Genomic DNA, 17,043 nt, shown 5'->3' with positions numbered 1-17,043 from the left:
AACCCCGCACCCTCCTGTCTCCAGCCAGCTTCGCACCCACTGCCCTGCCCGCAGCCAGCCCTGCACCCCCTGTCTCCAGCTAGCCCTGCCCCTCTCTGCAGCTGGCTCCACGTCCACTGGTGCCCTGCAGTTACCAGGGCAGTAACCCTGCACACCTGCTTCAATGAGGGGGGCAGGGAGCAGCTGGGACTCACACATGTGCACACCCTAGGGTAACCAGACAGCAAGTGTGAAAAATCAGGACAGGGGTTGGGGGGGTAATAGGAGCCTATATAAGAGACCCCAAAATCGGGACTGTCCCTATAAAATCGGGATATCTGGTCAGCCTAGCACACCCCCAGGGAGTGGCGGGGACCCACACATGTGAAACGGAGCTCATCTCTAGTTCAGGCCCATCCTTTTAAAAAGGAACTTTAGGCAGGTTAACATACATCCATATTTTCCCAGACAGGTCAGGCTTTTTGGTTTTTAAATCGCCATCCGGGAGGAATTTTTAAAATACAGGAAAATACGGACATATGGTAACCCTGTTGTTACAAAAAATACACACTGGGGCACATCCCTTAAATCAGAACTTTTTATAGGGAACCGGTTAAGATTTGGCAGCTCATCATTGGCTGCATCCCATCAAATTCCACAACTTCAAGAGAAGTTAAACATCAGTTGGCAGAATTCTACTGATTTTGGTGAAAACTAGAAAGCAGGAAGGAGAAAATGGGGGACAGGTGGAGCCCTGGCATCTGGTTAGCAGAACCAGCACAGCTTCACCCACCATTGTTGTGGCTTATAAAATCAAAGAACTGGTTGATGACAGCTATTAACGGCATCCAGCATAACAATGCCCCTCATCTCAGCTCTGATCAAGGTCCCAGTACAGTTTTAAAATGCTGACACCCTGAATGATTTATCTCCCAGACAGAAAAGAAACTATAGTGGTGGGAAATGGGGGTGCACAGAATGGGAGGGGAAAATGTGGGTTGCTGGCATGCATATGTGCTGGAACGAGGGATGCTGCCACACCCCTTGGCTTGAAGTGGTTTCCATCATACGCAGGGATTACAGTTTGATTCAATGTCTCTCAGCATCCCCACTATACAAATTGTTCCAGCATCCCTGCTGGCATGTGGGGAAGAGGAAATGGGGAGCACACACAACCCCTGCCATGTGGCAGAAGGGGAAAATGAGCGAAAACACACAAAGCCCCTGCCTTGGGGGAAATGGATAATGCAGGGGCATGCAAGAAAGGGGGAAATGGAGGACTCACAGAGCTCCGGACATGTGGTAGATGGGAGAATGGCAGGGATGAAGAGAGGTGTTGCAGGGAGTCATGGCTGTGGTGTGTGCAATTGTACTCAAAGTATGTGACCCTCTAGAGTAAGAGATCAGAATCAGCCTGTAAATCAATATACAGGCAGAAGCAGAGTTCCACAGGGCTTTGTAGAAGAGGGCAGGAGTTTAAACTTGATCCAGTGGTCTCTGCTTTTAGGCAAGTCTCTTAACCTGCTTGCTTCTGTTTTCCCATCTGTGAAATGGGAATAGTAATACTTAGTTTCTGAGACGTACTTCACAGGGTAGTGAGAGAATTCATTAAACATGTTTGTTAAAGACCTGTGAAGATGAGAAGTGGCATACAAGAACATATCACACATAGTGATACTCACCCGCTCCTGACCAGCTGTATCCCAGATCAGAAATTTATGAAGCTCATTCCCACAAGGCACAGTTTTAGTCATGAAGGATGCACTGAAATGAGAAAGTACCAACTGTTTGTTGTTCAGATCCAAACTCACTGTGAGATTAACAAATGAAATTCACCGGATCAGTATTCCAAATATACATCAACTCTAGACTTCGGGAAGGTTAGTTTGGTTAGGCCAGGCCAGTTAGGGTGTGAAAAAGTCATTTTCTGCTAGAGCGTCCATGCAGTAGTATCCCCTGGATTTATTTATGCTTATGCAAATTAGGATTTTTCTGTTCCTCTGGTGAGGTTTAGAGGGATCCTTCTCGTTAGGCTCAAGAGCACCAGCACCAAACGTGCCTGGGGCCCATTTCTCCTTTCTTCTCTGTGCACATGCCTGTCCATTGGGCAGCTGGCACTTCAGGTTCTTTTTGTTGTTGTTGCTGATCCTGGTGAACATCCTCTTGCAAGGAGTGGGATGAGTGTACATGTTAGCACCTCACCAAGCAGTGAATGAGTGATTTCATCATGCTAGTGTAGGAGACAGGAAAAGTAAGTGACTAGCAACAAAACAGCTGAACAAACTATATACAAAGTGCTGCCAAAAGTACAAAGTAAACACACTAAAAAGTCCTCGCCCCAATCCCCTCCAATCTTGGGCACCATAATGTTAGTTGTTACTTCTAACAATAATAGATAGAATTTTTTCAGAGGGAAATGTGATGTTTTCAAAATTGTATCCCTTTAAGAAAGAAGGCTAGACATTTATAGGTTTGCTCTGTACCAGTGTTTGAGCTGAAGGAGGCCTGAAAGAGATTGCCCAGGCTCTGGTAGAATTGTGTTTCTTTCTAGACCCTGCTGAACCATTCCTGCAAAGATAACTTTTATCCCTGATGTATAAAGATTCATCTGATAGGATGTGCATCTGATAGGATTAGAAATACACCAGATTACATCACATGGCATGTGTTTTCGAAACATTTTCTAGGAAAGATACACAAGAGGTTCCCTGGATAGCCATCTGTAAATTGCTCAATTCAAACAGTGTTCCATTGGATACAAAAAGATGAAGTAACACAGGAAGAACAGTATTTTCTTTGGTTATTTTGAGGTTGTATGTTTCCAACTATCACTCTTTTGCTCTCCATATTATGCAACACTTCACAGCTTTGAAAACAGGAAGTTCAGTACACCAGCAGCTACAGGTTACTAGAATTGTGGATTTAGAACATTAGTTCATTTGGCAAAAAAACCAAACCCTTACCTACGTAGTTGTCCTACTTTAAAAAACATAAGGTAACAAAACATATTAGCAATATTTAACTCAGTACACTAATGGGCCAAAGTGGGGGTTTTTTTCCAAATATAAAATCTTTTTCCCCTAAACATGACAATTATGAAAAATTTGTATTTTCTTTTCATATGTGTAGAATATCTTTACTTTGATAAAGGATTGATAGTGGTTTAGAACGAAAGGACCACTCAGGTTCCCATTAATTTAATCACTATGAGCAAATGTCTTCCTAATCAATACTGCTAGTGATGATGTTCTTCCTTGCCCCCTCCTCTCTGCCTAGCTTCCTCCATTTGCTAAATTCAGTCATCCAAAACTCTATTGGAATCTGGTCATAAAATCCCCAGCTGGGACTCCAATTGTGCATCCCAAGGTAAAAGTAGTGTGTTACACTGAAAGCTTTTAGCCACCTCAAACATCACACACAAATAAAGCTTACTTTTCATAAAGAAATTAAAGTAGATATGAAATAAATAAAATTGCAAAACAAGAGCAACTGTTCACACCCAAATAATTCCTTTACGGACAAGGTGTATTAGCTTCCTCTGCTGTAGAGAAGTCAAGTGTCTCCCAAGTTTTCCAACTGATGCAGGGCTGAGGATTTGGAGATAAGTGTTGGAAAGAGAACTCTGAATTAAACCCAGTTAAATGGCATGACAGGAGCTAGCTTGTGATGCTTTGGGTTTAGAAGTTCTGCAGTTTCTGTGAAAAATAGATTCAGATGAATTATATTTGGTCTGATTACGCTGCGTTGTTTGGTTTTATTAAAACCGGAGAATGTGATGCATTATAAACATTCTACTCATGGGGGAATTTTGCACTACTGTGCGCACACAGTATTCATGTGCCCAGCAGATTTCTTTTCTTCTTCACAGAAAAATAACTTTCTGATGGGGACGCAAAGGGAAGCCACAAGATCGGTCATGTGCCCCTCCCCAGCAGCACGTGCGCATAACTTCGGGTGCCTGAGCAGCTGGCGGAGTGGTACATTACTGCTGGGGTTAGGGCTGTGAACGCCCTTGCCAGTGGCTTCTACCCTGCGCCAGACTCAGCTGTAAGTCTTAGCTGGCTGGGGGTGCGGGAGGTCAGGACTTGCTCTTCCCCTGCAAGAAGTGGCCAGGGCCAGGTCATACCCACCCCCAGAAACCTTCCCTGGCTTCAGGAAGCTCTGCACTGACCTCCTTCCCTCACTGCCCCTCAACCACGGGGGGGAGGGGTCACTGTATGGGGAGCTGCTCCCACATCCACCAAATGTGTATCCAGACCCCACCACTGAGCCTTATCCCCCCGCACCCTCCACACAACCGAGCCTCACCTCCTGTATCCAGACCACCCCCTGCACTTGAACCCTCACTCCGACTAGCCCCACCCCCTTTCCACCTGGATCATCCCATGAGTGCCCCACACCCAGACCCCCAACCAGCTGCACCTGGACCCACCCTACTGATTCCCCCACACCCAAACCCCCCACTGCTGAGCCCTATCCTCCTACAGCAGACCCCCCTGCTGAGCCCCAACCACCTGCACCTGGATCCCCCTGCAGAGTCCTATTGCCCCTGCAGCTGGAACCGCTCAATGTGCCCCTGTGCATCAAGATTCCTCCACACCTGGCCCCCACACTGAGTTGCCTGCACCCAGATTGCCCCACACAGAACCCTCTGACCCCTCACCAGGATCCTCCCACACTGAGCCCCTCCACACTTGGATCCTGCCAGGCTGAGCTTGTCTGCTCATGCCTGGTGCAAAGGGGCAGGGCTCTGGGGTAATTTTGGAACAGGACCAGCCCTTGTGCTGTGTAAGAATTGTTTCCCGAGGAGGGGGGGAGCAGTTGCAGGGTGATCTCCCACCTTCGTGCAGCCAGTGGCCTATGCTCCCCACTGCCATACTGGAGCCTCCATGTTTATTTATTGACAAATAAAATTTGCAGAAAAAGTTTTAATTTTTTGGTGCAGAATTCTCAGGAATAAAAGAAAGCTTTGCTGCATGTGGAAGCAAGTACTTTTAATACTTATACCTTGTTTGACAGTACCTACACTTTAGAACTCTAAGGAATCCTTCACTAAAATTCATTAAAATTCTTAATACCATTACTTTGTTGTAGGTGTGTTGGTGAACATCATTTAGAATAGGTCATGGTTTCTTAAATTCAAAAGTTCAGATTCAGCCCTGGAGTTAAGTGCAAATTCTATTGACTTCAATGGAAACTGAACACACTTATGTGAAGGCTGAATTTAGTCCTATATTTTGAAACCGACATAAATGTTGTATAGTCCAAGACATCATTTGAAACTAGAAGCTCTTGACAAGCAAAAAGGAAAAACTTACACAGTGCAATAGCTGGAGCTAAGAGGCTGTTGGTGAGGGATTGGTGCTACCATGAAGCAGAGGATAACTTAAAAGGAGAGTGGTAACAAATAAATTAATTTATCTGAATTTACTGTCCATTGCCCCTAGAATAGGAAACAGCTCAGGTTCTGTTCATTTACATTGATGCAAATCTAGAACAACTCCATATTTAGTTATAAGAGCAGAATTTGGCCTCACATCCTATCCTGCTTTCCGTGAGAACTGAATAATCTGGTCCTGAATTACTCAGGTTTCCTAGTCACTCTAGCACATTGAAAGGGGACATTTAGTGGCATATGTATCATCACCCACAGAGCAGACCCAAACCTAGCATTATTTATATTACCCCATAGTTGTACTCAGAGCTTAGAGGGTAAAAAGCTTCCAGTCATGAGTCTGTACAATACAAAACACAGAGTAGTGTTGTGTGTTCGTGACAGCTTCACAAATCAGGTGACTGTTCAGGAGTTGTTGAGAAGGAAGAAAAACTTGGTCAATATTAATAGAGAGGCTATTCTAAATGTAACGAATAACACAAGCAGAGAGTGAGGCAAGACACACACAAACACACACACACAAAAAGGGAAGTTAGTGGAGTGCAGAACAGGGCATCAAAGAAGTGAGGAAGAAATGTAGGGAAGTTAACATGGGGAGGAGAAGACACTTGAGATAGAAGTATGACGACAATTTTGGCAGCAGTGAAACATTCCAAGGAAAAGATTATACAGGGTACTTACCCAATAGTAGGGCTAATATTGTGATCAAAATGATCCTGGACAAATCGACAAACTATACTTGATTTCCCAACCCCAGTATCCTGCAAATGAAAGGAAGAATAATAAATTCACAAGGTTCAGCTATCTGAACTTCAGTAGAAAAATTCACTGTTCAGGTGGTAATATGAATTATTAATCAGTGCTTTTTTTTTTTCAACCGAAAAAGAACAAACTTACTCTACAGGCAAGTGGAGCAGGTTAAGCATTTAAAAAGAAAATAGTTCATTAACTGTTTTTGTAAGTGCCATCATCATAACTGGAGTTATTCATTTAACTCTTCTGCATTTCTAAAATTCCATCCTTTTACAATCTCAACTTTTTTTTGGTGGGGGGGAAGGGGAGTTTACATTCATAAATTGTCACTAAATTATAAAAGTTTACATTTAGCTATTTACTCATTCAAAATAAAATAAACACTGCATGTTAAAATCCATAGTTACTTTGCTGAGCAAAACCAACTTCCAGCACACTAGTTGTGGGGAAGGGGGAAAGCGGGGGAGAGGATGGCCCAAGTAAGTATACTTCCAATATAAATAGCTAACAAAGTCTTTTCATTATGAGATAAATAAGTGCCTTTCTCAGCATTTATAGAATGTCTCAGGTGCTTTTAATAAGGTATGAAGCCAAGGACTGAGTGACTTTAACCACCCAAGATATGCAACAATCCCCTAGAAATGCACTTGTAGGATGCATTATGGAGTCTATGAAACTGAATGTATTAATAAAAACAGAAGGACAAGTGTCTCAGCGGTTTCTGTCTGCATTGCTATGTGGGAGAGCCTGCTTTCATTATTGGGTACCAGTCTCATCATTCTTCCCAGTCAGTAGAGATAAATACTAAGAGTACTTCATATGAAGCATATTCAGAACCTCTTGATAAAACAGGGAAGGAAAGAAGTTTCTTGCATTATACCGCAGCAAGACTTCCAGCCAAAAATGCATTTTCCAGTACTTCTTGACCACTCCATAGAACCTTATAAGAAGTACAGGGAGATGTAAGTAAATAGAGGGATTCCTTAGGCTACAGTAGAAATGTACAGGGCTTCTTCTAGAGGTTGAAAAGGTATCAATCCAGACCCTTCCATTTACTGAATGGACATTAACAATGAGAGCCAAGGCCCAATCCAACTCATTAAAATGTCAGTGGGAAAGACTCCCACTGATGGCATTGAAATTGAATCAGTCCCATGATCAGTAAGTTCAATTTGTGTCCAGATTTCTAAAACCATTTAATATATTTTATAATTGACAGGTTTCCAAATTGACGCAGGGCAATGCTATTGGCACCAGAGAAATAATACAGAAAACTTGGCTATGTCTTTTCTGTAATCATTTTTGCAGACCTAGATCTTCTTTTTCAAAGATGGAAAAAACAAATCCAAGTATTTAGACTCCCTCTCCCTTGTTTAAATAGAAGTATAAGAATCAAGGGTGGGAAAACCTTGCTTACTAGAAAAACCATCATTTAAACTCATATCTAATCCAAGGCTGTCCTTATTTAGTCTGCTTCCAAGTCATAATAAGTATTCACTCAGAACAGATGGTTGTTTATCGACAATGTGCAATCGATGTACAAAGTTCAAAAGAGAGCAACACTATTTAAAACCAGCCTAGCAGATTCCAGTCAATAGCCACAAACATTGTGGCTATCCCCAAAATTCACCTTCATTATCATTTCCATCAGATGTTGCTGCAGAGTCACCCAACCCAGGACAGCACAGCACATTGTAAGAAGTCCTTTGTGGCAACACTGAATAATATAATTATTATTCCAGATTTTAACCATGCTTTAGAAAACCAAACCGAGCACAGTGGAATTGCATTTCCCTTTTGTGGCTAAGTTGTTTCCTCTCCAGAGTTTAAAATTAGACACTAGACCTGATGCCACCTCAGTGCCATACATATTTATTTCCAGCTGCCTTAATGGGCCAGTGGCAAGTCCAATTACAGCTCACAAAAGAGAGAGGGATTTGGTCTTTGGCAGGGCTGTGGCATCTACAAGCTGAATTTGGAGCTTGCCTCATTTGTTAGAAGATGCTAATTAGTTCTTTGATCAGTTTTAAAAGTCTTAGATTTTCCCCACTTTTCATTTATATTAACCAAGCTTTAGTGGTTTCTATTTCTCTTACATCCTTCACAGCAATTGCAGCTAAACTTAGATACACACCCAGCCTGCATTCAAGTAGCCTCCAGCCTAAAGGCACTTGCTCTCAGTCTGTACCCTTGTGATTGCTTTGACTAGCCCTCAGAATATATTTAGAGTAGCATTTGTGGGAGAGGGAAATAAAATGCTGACCATGATTCAATAGCTAGTTTTAAAATTATCTGGACAATTTTTAATATATTCTCATGCACCTGTCCAATGGGGCACCCTCCTGCTCCACCACACCTGGAAAGTGGATTGGGATACGTGAACATTCCATACACCACTCTGGAAAACTAGTAGAAATAGTTTATTGCAAATCAGAGTCAATCAAGTTTACTAAACATAGAGTAACCATCGCCTTTCAGACAAACCTTGCAGAGGCTAAAGAAGGCAGGATTATTGCAACGAAGCATGTGGGAGATGTCCCAGCTTGTGACAGCATCTGCTGCTTACTGGCAAGTAATATATGCATTCCATTAAAACAGAGCAGTAGAAAATACTTCTGCTACCATCTGCCTTAGGACTTTGCCCTGCTGTATTGCTCTTCTGTCCATAAACCTTGTTCCCTCAGACCTGGTGATGTTCCTTGTCTTGCCACCAGGGACAAACCCTAAACAAGATGTTTTCAGGCACGTAACATGAACAACCTTATTCTTCAGTTCACTGAGCTCTGCACTTTGCCAATTTTCGTAACTCATGTAATCTGGTTGTTTTAATTAGACTGTGTGGATATACATATTAAAACATACTACACACACTAGATGGCAAATCAGCTAGTGTAAGCTGCCACAGCTCTATTGACTTGGATGGAGTTAGGACAATTTACAGCAGCTGAGCATCTGCCCCCACGAATCAAGCTGCACCCTAAGGAATGGAGTCTGTACTTACTCAGAAGTCGTCATCCTTGTAAAATGGGGAGCTCCGATGAGGGGGGAAAAAGGCAACTTGTTTTTTAAAATAATCACAAAAAAATACAACTCCATGTGACAAGGGATCCAGGACATAAAGTTTGTTCTAATTAAAGGGATATCTGACACATGCCTGGGGTGCACGCAGAATTTATATACTCTCATTTTAACAAGTTATGCTTTAGGAAGGACATTAGGTGCATGGCTCATGGGACTAGTGTCATGTTTTGTTTTTTACCTTGCTTCTTTTTCACAATACTTAGTCATCACTAGTCATCCCAGCATAAACACATCCTTAATATAAATATAAACTGAGATGTATGGAGATAAGCAAATAGGAGAAGGGAGAGGTTCAATAGCATCAAGTGAACCTCTGAATGTTCAGTGGGAGAAGTACACAGAATTCAGAATTTTATTCAAGTCTCCATCTGCTCTGCAAAACTGATCTGGAAATCTCATGAGACAGGCCAGTTTTTATACAATATGTGGATAGCTCTTGACTGCTACCCTCCCATACTGAACACACTTCAACTTGACTCACAGAACCCTGCTCTCTCAAAGTTGAAGGCGTGCTCCCAGCTGCTGAACAGACATACCCGGAAGCTTCTGTACCCTGATACTTAAACACACACAGAGCACCACACAATCTGTACTATGTACTATCTCCTCTATGCTCACCTCACTGTAAAGGAAAATGCTGGAAATATACAGCCTCAAGTAGGATTACTGGATTTTAGCAGCCAATTTACAAACTAACAGGAATTTACGCATAAATTGCTTATAATATATCACAAGTATAAGTGAAGATTAGAGAAAGTAAGAGTGCAATATATTTCTGAAGTTACATTCCAAGGACGGACAGCTGATTGGTGTAACCATCCACTGTACTAAATCTCCATACATAGGCAAGGAAAGTTAAGGAAATAGAGGAAGTCAAGGTTGTTTTTTTAGTTTAAATTTGGAGGAGTGTGAGATTTATTTTTAAAACATAAATCTAGGCCTCAATCCTTCAAACATTTAAGAATGTGAGTAGCCCAAGGAGTTCAACTGGACTAGGGAGTTACTCACTTGCATAACTGGGGCCTTATTATTTAACCTTTATAATGCAGTAGCATCCAGAGACCTCAGCCAGGTGAGGGGCCTAGTGTGCTGGGCACTTTACAAACATATACTGAAGAGCCTAAAGAGTTTACCTTAATAATTCTTCCATCTGAAATGGTACAAGCACCAAACTCACGAAGAAACTACACATATGACTGCTCACTAAACAGTAGTCTCATAATTATGCAAGATGCAGTAGCAATTGTTTTATTCTTGACTACAGTCTCTTTCCAAGCAATGGGTGGGGTTTTTATATATACAGAATCCTATTAAGATGAATTATGTAAGAATCCATCTATGAGTATGGGGTTTTGCAAACACAAATACACAAGAATAGTGCACAATATTTTACATTAAAGAACCTGCATAAGAACACACACATTGAAAAAACAGCTTGCTTTGGAACCACAGGAGATCCTGTGACTAACTTCCCATTTTGGTTAAAAAACATGGATTGTTAAAAAAAACTTTATATATGGGTTTGACTGGGATGCAACCTGGACTGTGGTACCGTGGAGCCCTCCAAAACCGACCAGCCTGGGATATCCCTCACACTGCAATGCTGATGGCAAGCTACAAACCTCTGGCAAGTACTGCACTTACACAGACTCCACAGGCAGGGACACATCCAACTGAGTTACATAAAGGATCTCCTTGCCACTCATGAACCATCAATAGGGAGGCTCCAGACAACTCCCCCCAGCTCCCCAGCCTTGCACTGGTCAGAAGAAGGGGCAGCGGATTTGTCCTAATGGTGGGAGGGGCAAGCCCTGCCCTTCTGTGGCCCTGCCCCTCCTCTTCCTCTTCCTCCAAGGCCCTGTCCCCCCAGCCAACCTGGAAGCCAGAGTGGGGATGGGGAGCCATGAACCCTCAACCTGCCCTGGGTGGTAGTGGGGGGCCCTGAGAGTGGCCTCCAGCCCATGTCTCTGCCCCCTGGTGCCTCGCCCAGGGCAGGTGGAGGGTCCGCAGCTCCCCACAGCTGCCTGCACATCTCTTACCCCGACCCAACTCCTGCTTCTGGCCTGGCCTGTGGACAGGGCCTCAGGGGCCAAAGAGCCACACCCAGGCCATAGTAAGAGCCACCCAGGCAGCTATGGGGAGCCACAGACCCTCCATCTGCCCTGGGAGTAAAGGACACAGGCTGGGGGCTGATTTCAGGACCCCACCCCCATCCCCAGCAGGTGGAGGGCTCGCAGCTCCCAACAGCTGCCTGGGTTCCCTTGGCCACACTTACCCAGGCCAGGCTCCGGCTTCCAGCCAGGCTGGGGGGCAGGGCCCCAGAGGAAAGAGAAGGAGCAGGAGGCTGGGCCCATGGCAAAATTAGATGGATCAGGACAGTCCGCTTTCAAAAGTGGGAAGGCTATGGCCCCTTGGCTCCCCCTGTTCTGGCACCCTTGGTCAGAAGCCTGACCAGCGTAAGTTCACTACCTAGTTTGCCACTCCAACAACAGCCCTTGCAACAGCCCTTGTTAACCTGAGCTGAGATTTCCTAAGCCCTTCAACCAAAACTCAATGGTTTAGATAAAATATAAAACAGATTTATTAACGGCAGAAAAACAGATTTTAAGTGATTATAAGTGGTAGGCATAAAGGTCAGAGATAGTCGGGGTGAAAGTAACTTAAGAGGTCCGGGGGAGGGGGAGGCGGCGGCTTTAAATCTCTGGACCCTTTAAATTGCTGCCACCACCCCAGGGCTCTTGTGGAGATTTAAAGGGCCAGGGCCTCTGGCCACTGCTGGGATCCCAGGACCCTTTTAAATTGCCTGCCTGGGGAAGATGCCCCCAGCCCCCTGGTTGGCTGTGTACTGGCTCTTGCCGTACAATCTGGGAGGGTTGGCAACCCTAGGTCAAACGGTCTCCATTGCACTTCTCTCTCTGAGAAGTCTCTGGGATGGCTGTTAGGAGAGTGGATCCCCTTTAATGGGCCATCAGCACATGTCTGGCTGATCCTTTGTTGCAACTGAAAGCTTGGCTGTCCAACATATTTTGGTAACACGTATAATACTCTAACTTCACATGTAAAGATAGCACATACAATCCAACAGAATATTAATGTTTTAAAAGTTTTGATCTGTTGAACAAGTACTCAAAAGGCATACTTTGTACAAAACATATCATAATTACATGACAGTTGTGAATACAGGGGCTCCAGGGTGCTACTTTGAGGTACAGGGTGCCACAAGATTTGTAGGGACAAATTCTGCACTGGGTAAATGACCCATGCCTCCTGACAGTGGGAGGGCACAACCCCAGTACAGCTCAAGTCATGCCCCTCCTTGTAGCAACCCTCCCCTTCCAGAAAGCAGCCCCGCCCCACCCAACCCCACCCCTCTGGGAAAGCAGCAGCCCCTCTGTGCAGCTCCAAGCTGTTCTTCTGACTCTCCCAGCAGAGTTAAAGCAGCGGCATGTCCAAGCTGCTCCCAGCTGTTCCTCCGCTCCTGCCTCTGCCTTTCCCTGCCCAGCACAGCTCGCTGACTCAGCTGCTCTGAAGGGAGGGGGCCCTGTAGCACGATGTGATGAGCAATCTGGGGGGGAGGGTATGAGACCCTGCATCCCCCCCACCCACCCACCCACCCACCTACCTCCCACACATCACCTCTGTTTTAACTTGGGGCAGAATTTGGCCCTACAAATTAAATCTAGCAAATTTCAGTTCAAAAAAGCTGAAAAATCAAAGGATGTTAACGCCTAGTAACAATTACTAGTAGCAGCTAGAGTACATATACAGCATCTATTTTTCAACATTAGTAATACTTTGAAATGAGAGAGCACTTCAAAGCTCTTTACAAACACTGAGCCAAATTTAGTGCCGGACCCAACTTGCATTGAAGTTAACAGGATTCTCTCTACTGATTTCTACAGTTCGATTATACTCTCAAGGACAGCCTATGCTGGTGTTCCCTGGACGAGGCACCTCAGTGGATTAAAGTCCAGCCAACTCAGTGGATTAAAGTCCAGCCAATGACACAGTTGCAAGGGCACAAGGAGCTTTTGTACTCCCCTCCATCAGGAGGCTTGCACCAACCAGTTCAGCTCTACAAGCAGGAGGCACTGGCTATCAGCAGCTGGGATGGGAGATGATCACTCATAGGGGTCCAAGCTGGAGCAGTCAGACCTAGTGGTCAGAGCCAGAATCAGGAGTCCATGGCAAGGGTGGAACAAAACTGGAGCTGGAGCAGGGCTGAGAGCAGGCTAATGCTTGGGGAGTCTGTTGCCATCATCAGACAGGAGAGAGTTCCAAGCCCCGGAGTAGCCTTGAGCAGACTGAGCTGCTGGTCCTCCTGTGGTGCTCATATACCCATTCTGGGAGTTATTTGACCAGTTCCTGGCTTGTGGATTGGCTGGGAGCCTACCACACGAGTGACACATCACCTTACGTTGGCCAAGGAAAGAGTGTGGCTAATGTACGCAGGTGATGAGCTGATTCATTGCAACTCTTAGGCAAACTCTATTGGTGTAGCTCCCATTGCACCCAAAGTAGAAATTAGCATTGCCCACCCCAGTCAAAACCTTGAGGTAGTACAGCCATCTGCCCTCCTACTTTGGGGGTACAATGGACCAGGCTGGCAGAGACAGGTGCAAAATATACTTATCTGCACCAGCAATGGTTGTGGCAAATGTGTTAATGAATCTTCATGACAAACCCGGGAGTCAAGTAAGTATTGTTACCGTATTCGGACACAAAGAGATTGAGTGACTTGTCCAATGTCAGAGTGAGGACACGATTCTGCTCCTATTGACAGCATTCTCATTGATTTCAATGGGAGCCAGATTGGGCCCACATCTCAATGTGAAAGCTGGCATTAGAATTCAAGAGGTCCTGGTTTTCAGTCTCATGTTCATGCCATCTTGGCAGTTTCAATACAGATTGACAAATAACAGAGCCGCTAGTCTATTCTGTAGACTGTTTAAGCTAAATTCTCTTCTTTGTCACACCAGTGGAGCTTCATTCACCAATGTGACAAAGGGAGTGGAAGCCTTCTTTTTTAAAGAAGTGGTAAAATTTCATCTATTTAGGTAAGATTTTTTTTTATATAAAGTAAATATTAAAAAGTCTGAAATTGTTAAAAGAAAAAAAAAAACCCTTTTTTGCTGTAGTAAGCGGAGGCCCTGAAATATAAATTCTTGTATCAGAGGCCCAGTCTGAGGCCTGAAGCCTGAACCAAAGTACCTCCAGCAAAGCTGGGCTGTGAGCCAGAGGCAGGTCCCACTCACAGAAGTTGGCAAGAAAAAGGTTGTTAGAGGCACATGCACACACACAAGCGCTAATGAGAGGAACTTGTGCCAAGACAGTGGCAAGACACTCCATAGACATAACAAGGAACAGGCAGGTTCATCTTAAAGACAGGGTCAAAAGGACAACATGATGGATAGATTCGTTTGAACTATGATGAGCTATGGGTCCTGCAACGGTATAAAAGTAGGTCTTGGAGAGCATATCTTTGACCAGCCTAGGGGCCAGTGGAGTGTCCCGCCACTGACTGAGCTGTGTCTATTGCCAGAGAGCACAAATTCGTAGTATGCCCTGTAGAGTCTATGGGGAACTATTACTGTGCTTCATTTGACAATAAACCTGGCTCAGGTTCCTTTGTACCTTACTAGAGTCTGTGGTTTTTGGGGGTTCTCTCAGGGTCTGCTGTGTTAGCTATCTGCGCAGAGCTGGGGCAGCACACAGAGGGAACATGCACGCAGCCGACTGTTATCCTCATCGAACAAGAGCGGAGCACCACACCGGTAGCTACCGACAACATTTGCCACCCATAATTTCAAAACAATTTACCAGCACATGATTTTTAAATTGAAATAAAATCTGCCTCTGGACAGGCAATCTGTATGCCAAGTTTACAATATGGAAGGACAGCATTTAACCTGCGGGGTGGGGGGTGGGAAATCAATGAGTTTCTTCAAAAATGGAAACGCTGAGAGACCTTTCATTCTAGCCGCTCTACCAGATGCGGTTATATAATACAGCTAGACCAGACTTGGCAGTTGAGCTTTTGCACATCAAAATATCTGCTCTTTCCACTGTGGAATTTGGCTGTACTTTAGCCTATGATTTATAGCTTCTATTGCAACCCCTAAGCCATTCCCATTAGCTCATGGCAGCATTTTAATGGTCTCTGGCATATCAAAATTCACAGTAGTTGTAACTATGTAGAGTGCAATCACACTGTAATATTGGTGGCTGATTAGCAGCTTATTAGCTACAAGAAAGCAAATTGCCATGCCACATCAGAAAGCATTAGTAGACTTTTCCAGAAACCCATCTTAAGCTCTGATCAAGGCTGATTTCCATATCAAACACAGCTTCCTATCCAGTGTCTGGCACTCAATATTCTTGAGTCACTGACTCTGCATCCTATTTGCAAAGATGCCCATCCATCACCAAACAGCAGCTGAGAGGAGTGTCAGGAACACGGCTACCTTTTCTCTCATGGAGCTGCTATATCTTCTAACTCCCACTCCCAAATGATAATAAAATAAAGCTTTTCCATTTGCTGCCTGCCCTAGTACTCTATGCCTGACAGTAGTAGTAATGTTTAATCGTTACCCAGATGAGCAGAAACAGGCAGCATTGCAATTTTTTCCACGTTTTACTAATACACTTGTGCTCCTGCAGAAACTCTGAAAGGCTCTAGTAGGCAACTTGAAGAGCATTTGAACCTGACTGTAGATGTTTATCAGTTGTGTAAAGATACATGAAAGAGTTATGTACTATAGACTCCTGACCACAATTTTTTAATCCAAGAACCATTCTGCCCAGTAAACTTGCGCTAGTTTTAAACACAGCCTCTCTGTTCACAAACAGTATTGTTTTACTGGTTGGTCTGAAGGCTCTGCTGGAGGCGTAACTTACCACCCTCCAGGAGACCAGGAGATTCAACTGGTGTGTTCTGGAACTGTCCCAGAGAGAATGCGGTTATTAGCAGTAGTGCTTACTGAGAATGAGAAATAGCTTTTGCTGCATTCAAAGTGCTTCCATCTGCAGATGTGTCAAATCAGCAAATACCACTACAAATTAAATGGACAGGTGAAAATCCAAGAGCAACCTTTAGACTGACCTGCTGTCTTTCACCTCTGATTCATGAAGGTAAAAAGAGTCTATGCCCTTAAACTGAGTCTGCCATCATGAGGAGAACCTATGCTCAGGTGCCCTAACTCTTTACTTTCACAGTCAAAAGAACATAAATAACCCTCATTTTGAAATGTATTTTTTAAAAGTTCATTTTTCCATCTGTCCCAGTGTCAGTGCAAAGGACATTATTTAAGAGTATGTCGTGCTCTTCTCAGAGAAGATTATTTTTGAGTGGCTTGTGTGAAACAGACAAGAATCTACTCACTGAGCAGCACCTCCTGCCCTCTGACTCTGGGAGTGGGGCAATCTCTGCATTCCACAGTAGAGGATGATCTTTTATCTCTATAGCCATCTCTCACATAGAACTGTAACTACTCAGCATGTCCTTACCTCTTTATAAAAAACAACCATCTTTATACTTTGACAGAATTTCTTCCAAATAAGAGTCCTATTTTCTGGTATTGGCACTTTACTTTATTCATTATCCCTGGCACTCTGCAGAACTTGTACATGCCTGGCATTGTATTCTTGGTATGTAGAGTGCCGCATGAGATTAGGCATGGTCTTACACCATCAATGCTGTGCAAGAGTTGCTGCATAGTTCTCTAACTGCTGCCCCTGGTTAAGGAGTGTGGGGGGAGAGATGTGGATGCCCACCTCACTGCTTTTGAGCAGGCTGGCAATTTGGTCGGGGTTCCCTGTGGAACTGGCACCCCAGG

The 17,043-nt window shown here is 44.2% G+C and overlaps 1 protein-coding gene across 2 annotated transcripts in view; it reads right to left on the bottom strand.

Annotated features, from left to right (window-relative positions):
• RAB31 (RAB31, member RAS oncogene family) overlaps nucleotides 1-17,043 on the bottom strand; it is a 99,183-nt gene that overhangs the window by 48,988 nt on the left and 33,152 nt on the right. For both annotated transcript variants that reach the window (XM_038392495.2, XM_038392496.2), the window contains exons 2-3: nucleotides 6,056-6,135; nucleotides 1,662-1,743 (exon numbers count right to left, since the gene is read on the bottom strand). In XM_038392495.2, coding sequence (XP_038248423.1) covers nucleotides 1,662-1,743; nucleotides 6,056-6,135 — 162 coding nt within the window. The remainder of the gene's footprint in view (nucleotides 1-1,661; nucleotides 1,744-6,055; nucleotides 6,136-17,043) is intronic.

Source organism: Dermochelys coriacea, chromosome 2 (genome assembly GCF_009764565.3).
Source record: "Dermochelys coriacea isolate rDerCor1 chromosome 2, rDerCor1.pri.v4, whole genome shotgun sequence".
Classification (NCBI taxonomy): domain Eukaryota; kingdom Metazoa; phylum Chordata; order Testudines; family Dermochelyidae; genus Dermochelys; species Dermochelys coriacea.
The sequence above is the reverse complement of the archived record's forward strand: the minus strand, read 5'-3'. Positions and strand labels throughout refer to the sequence as shown.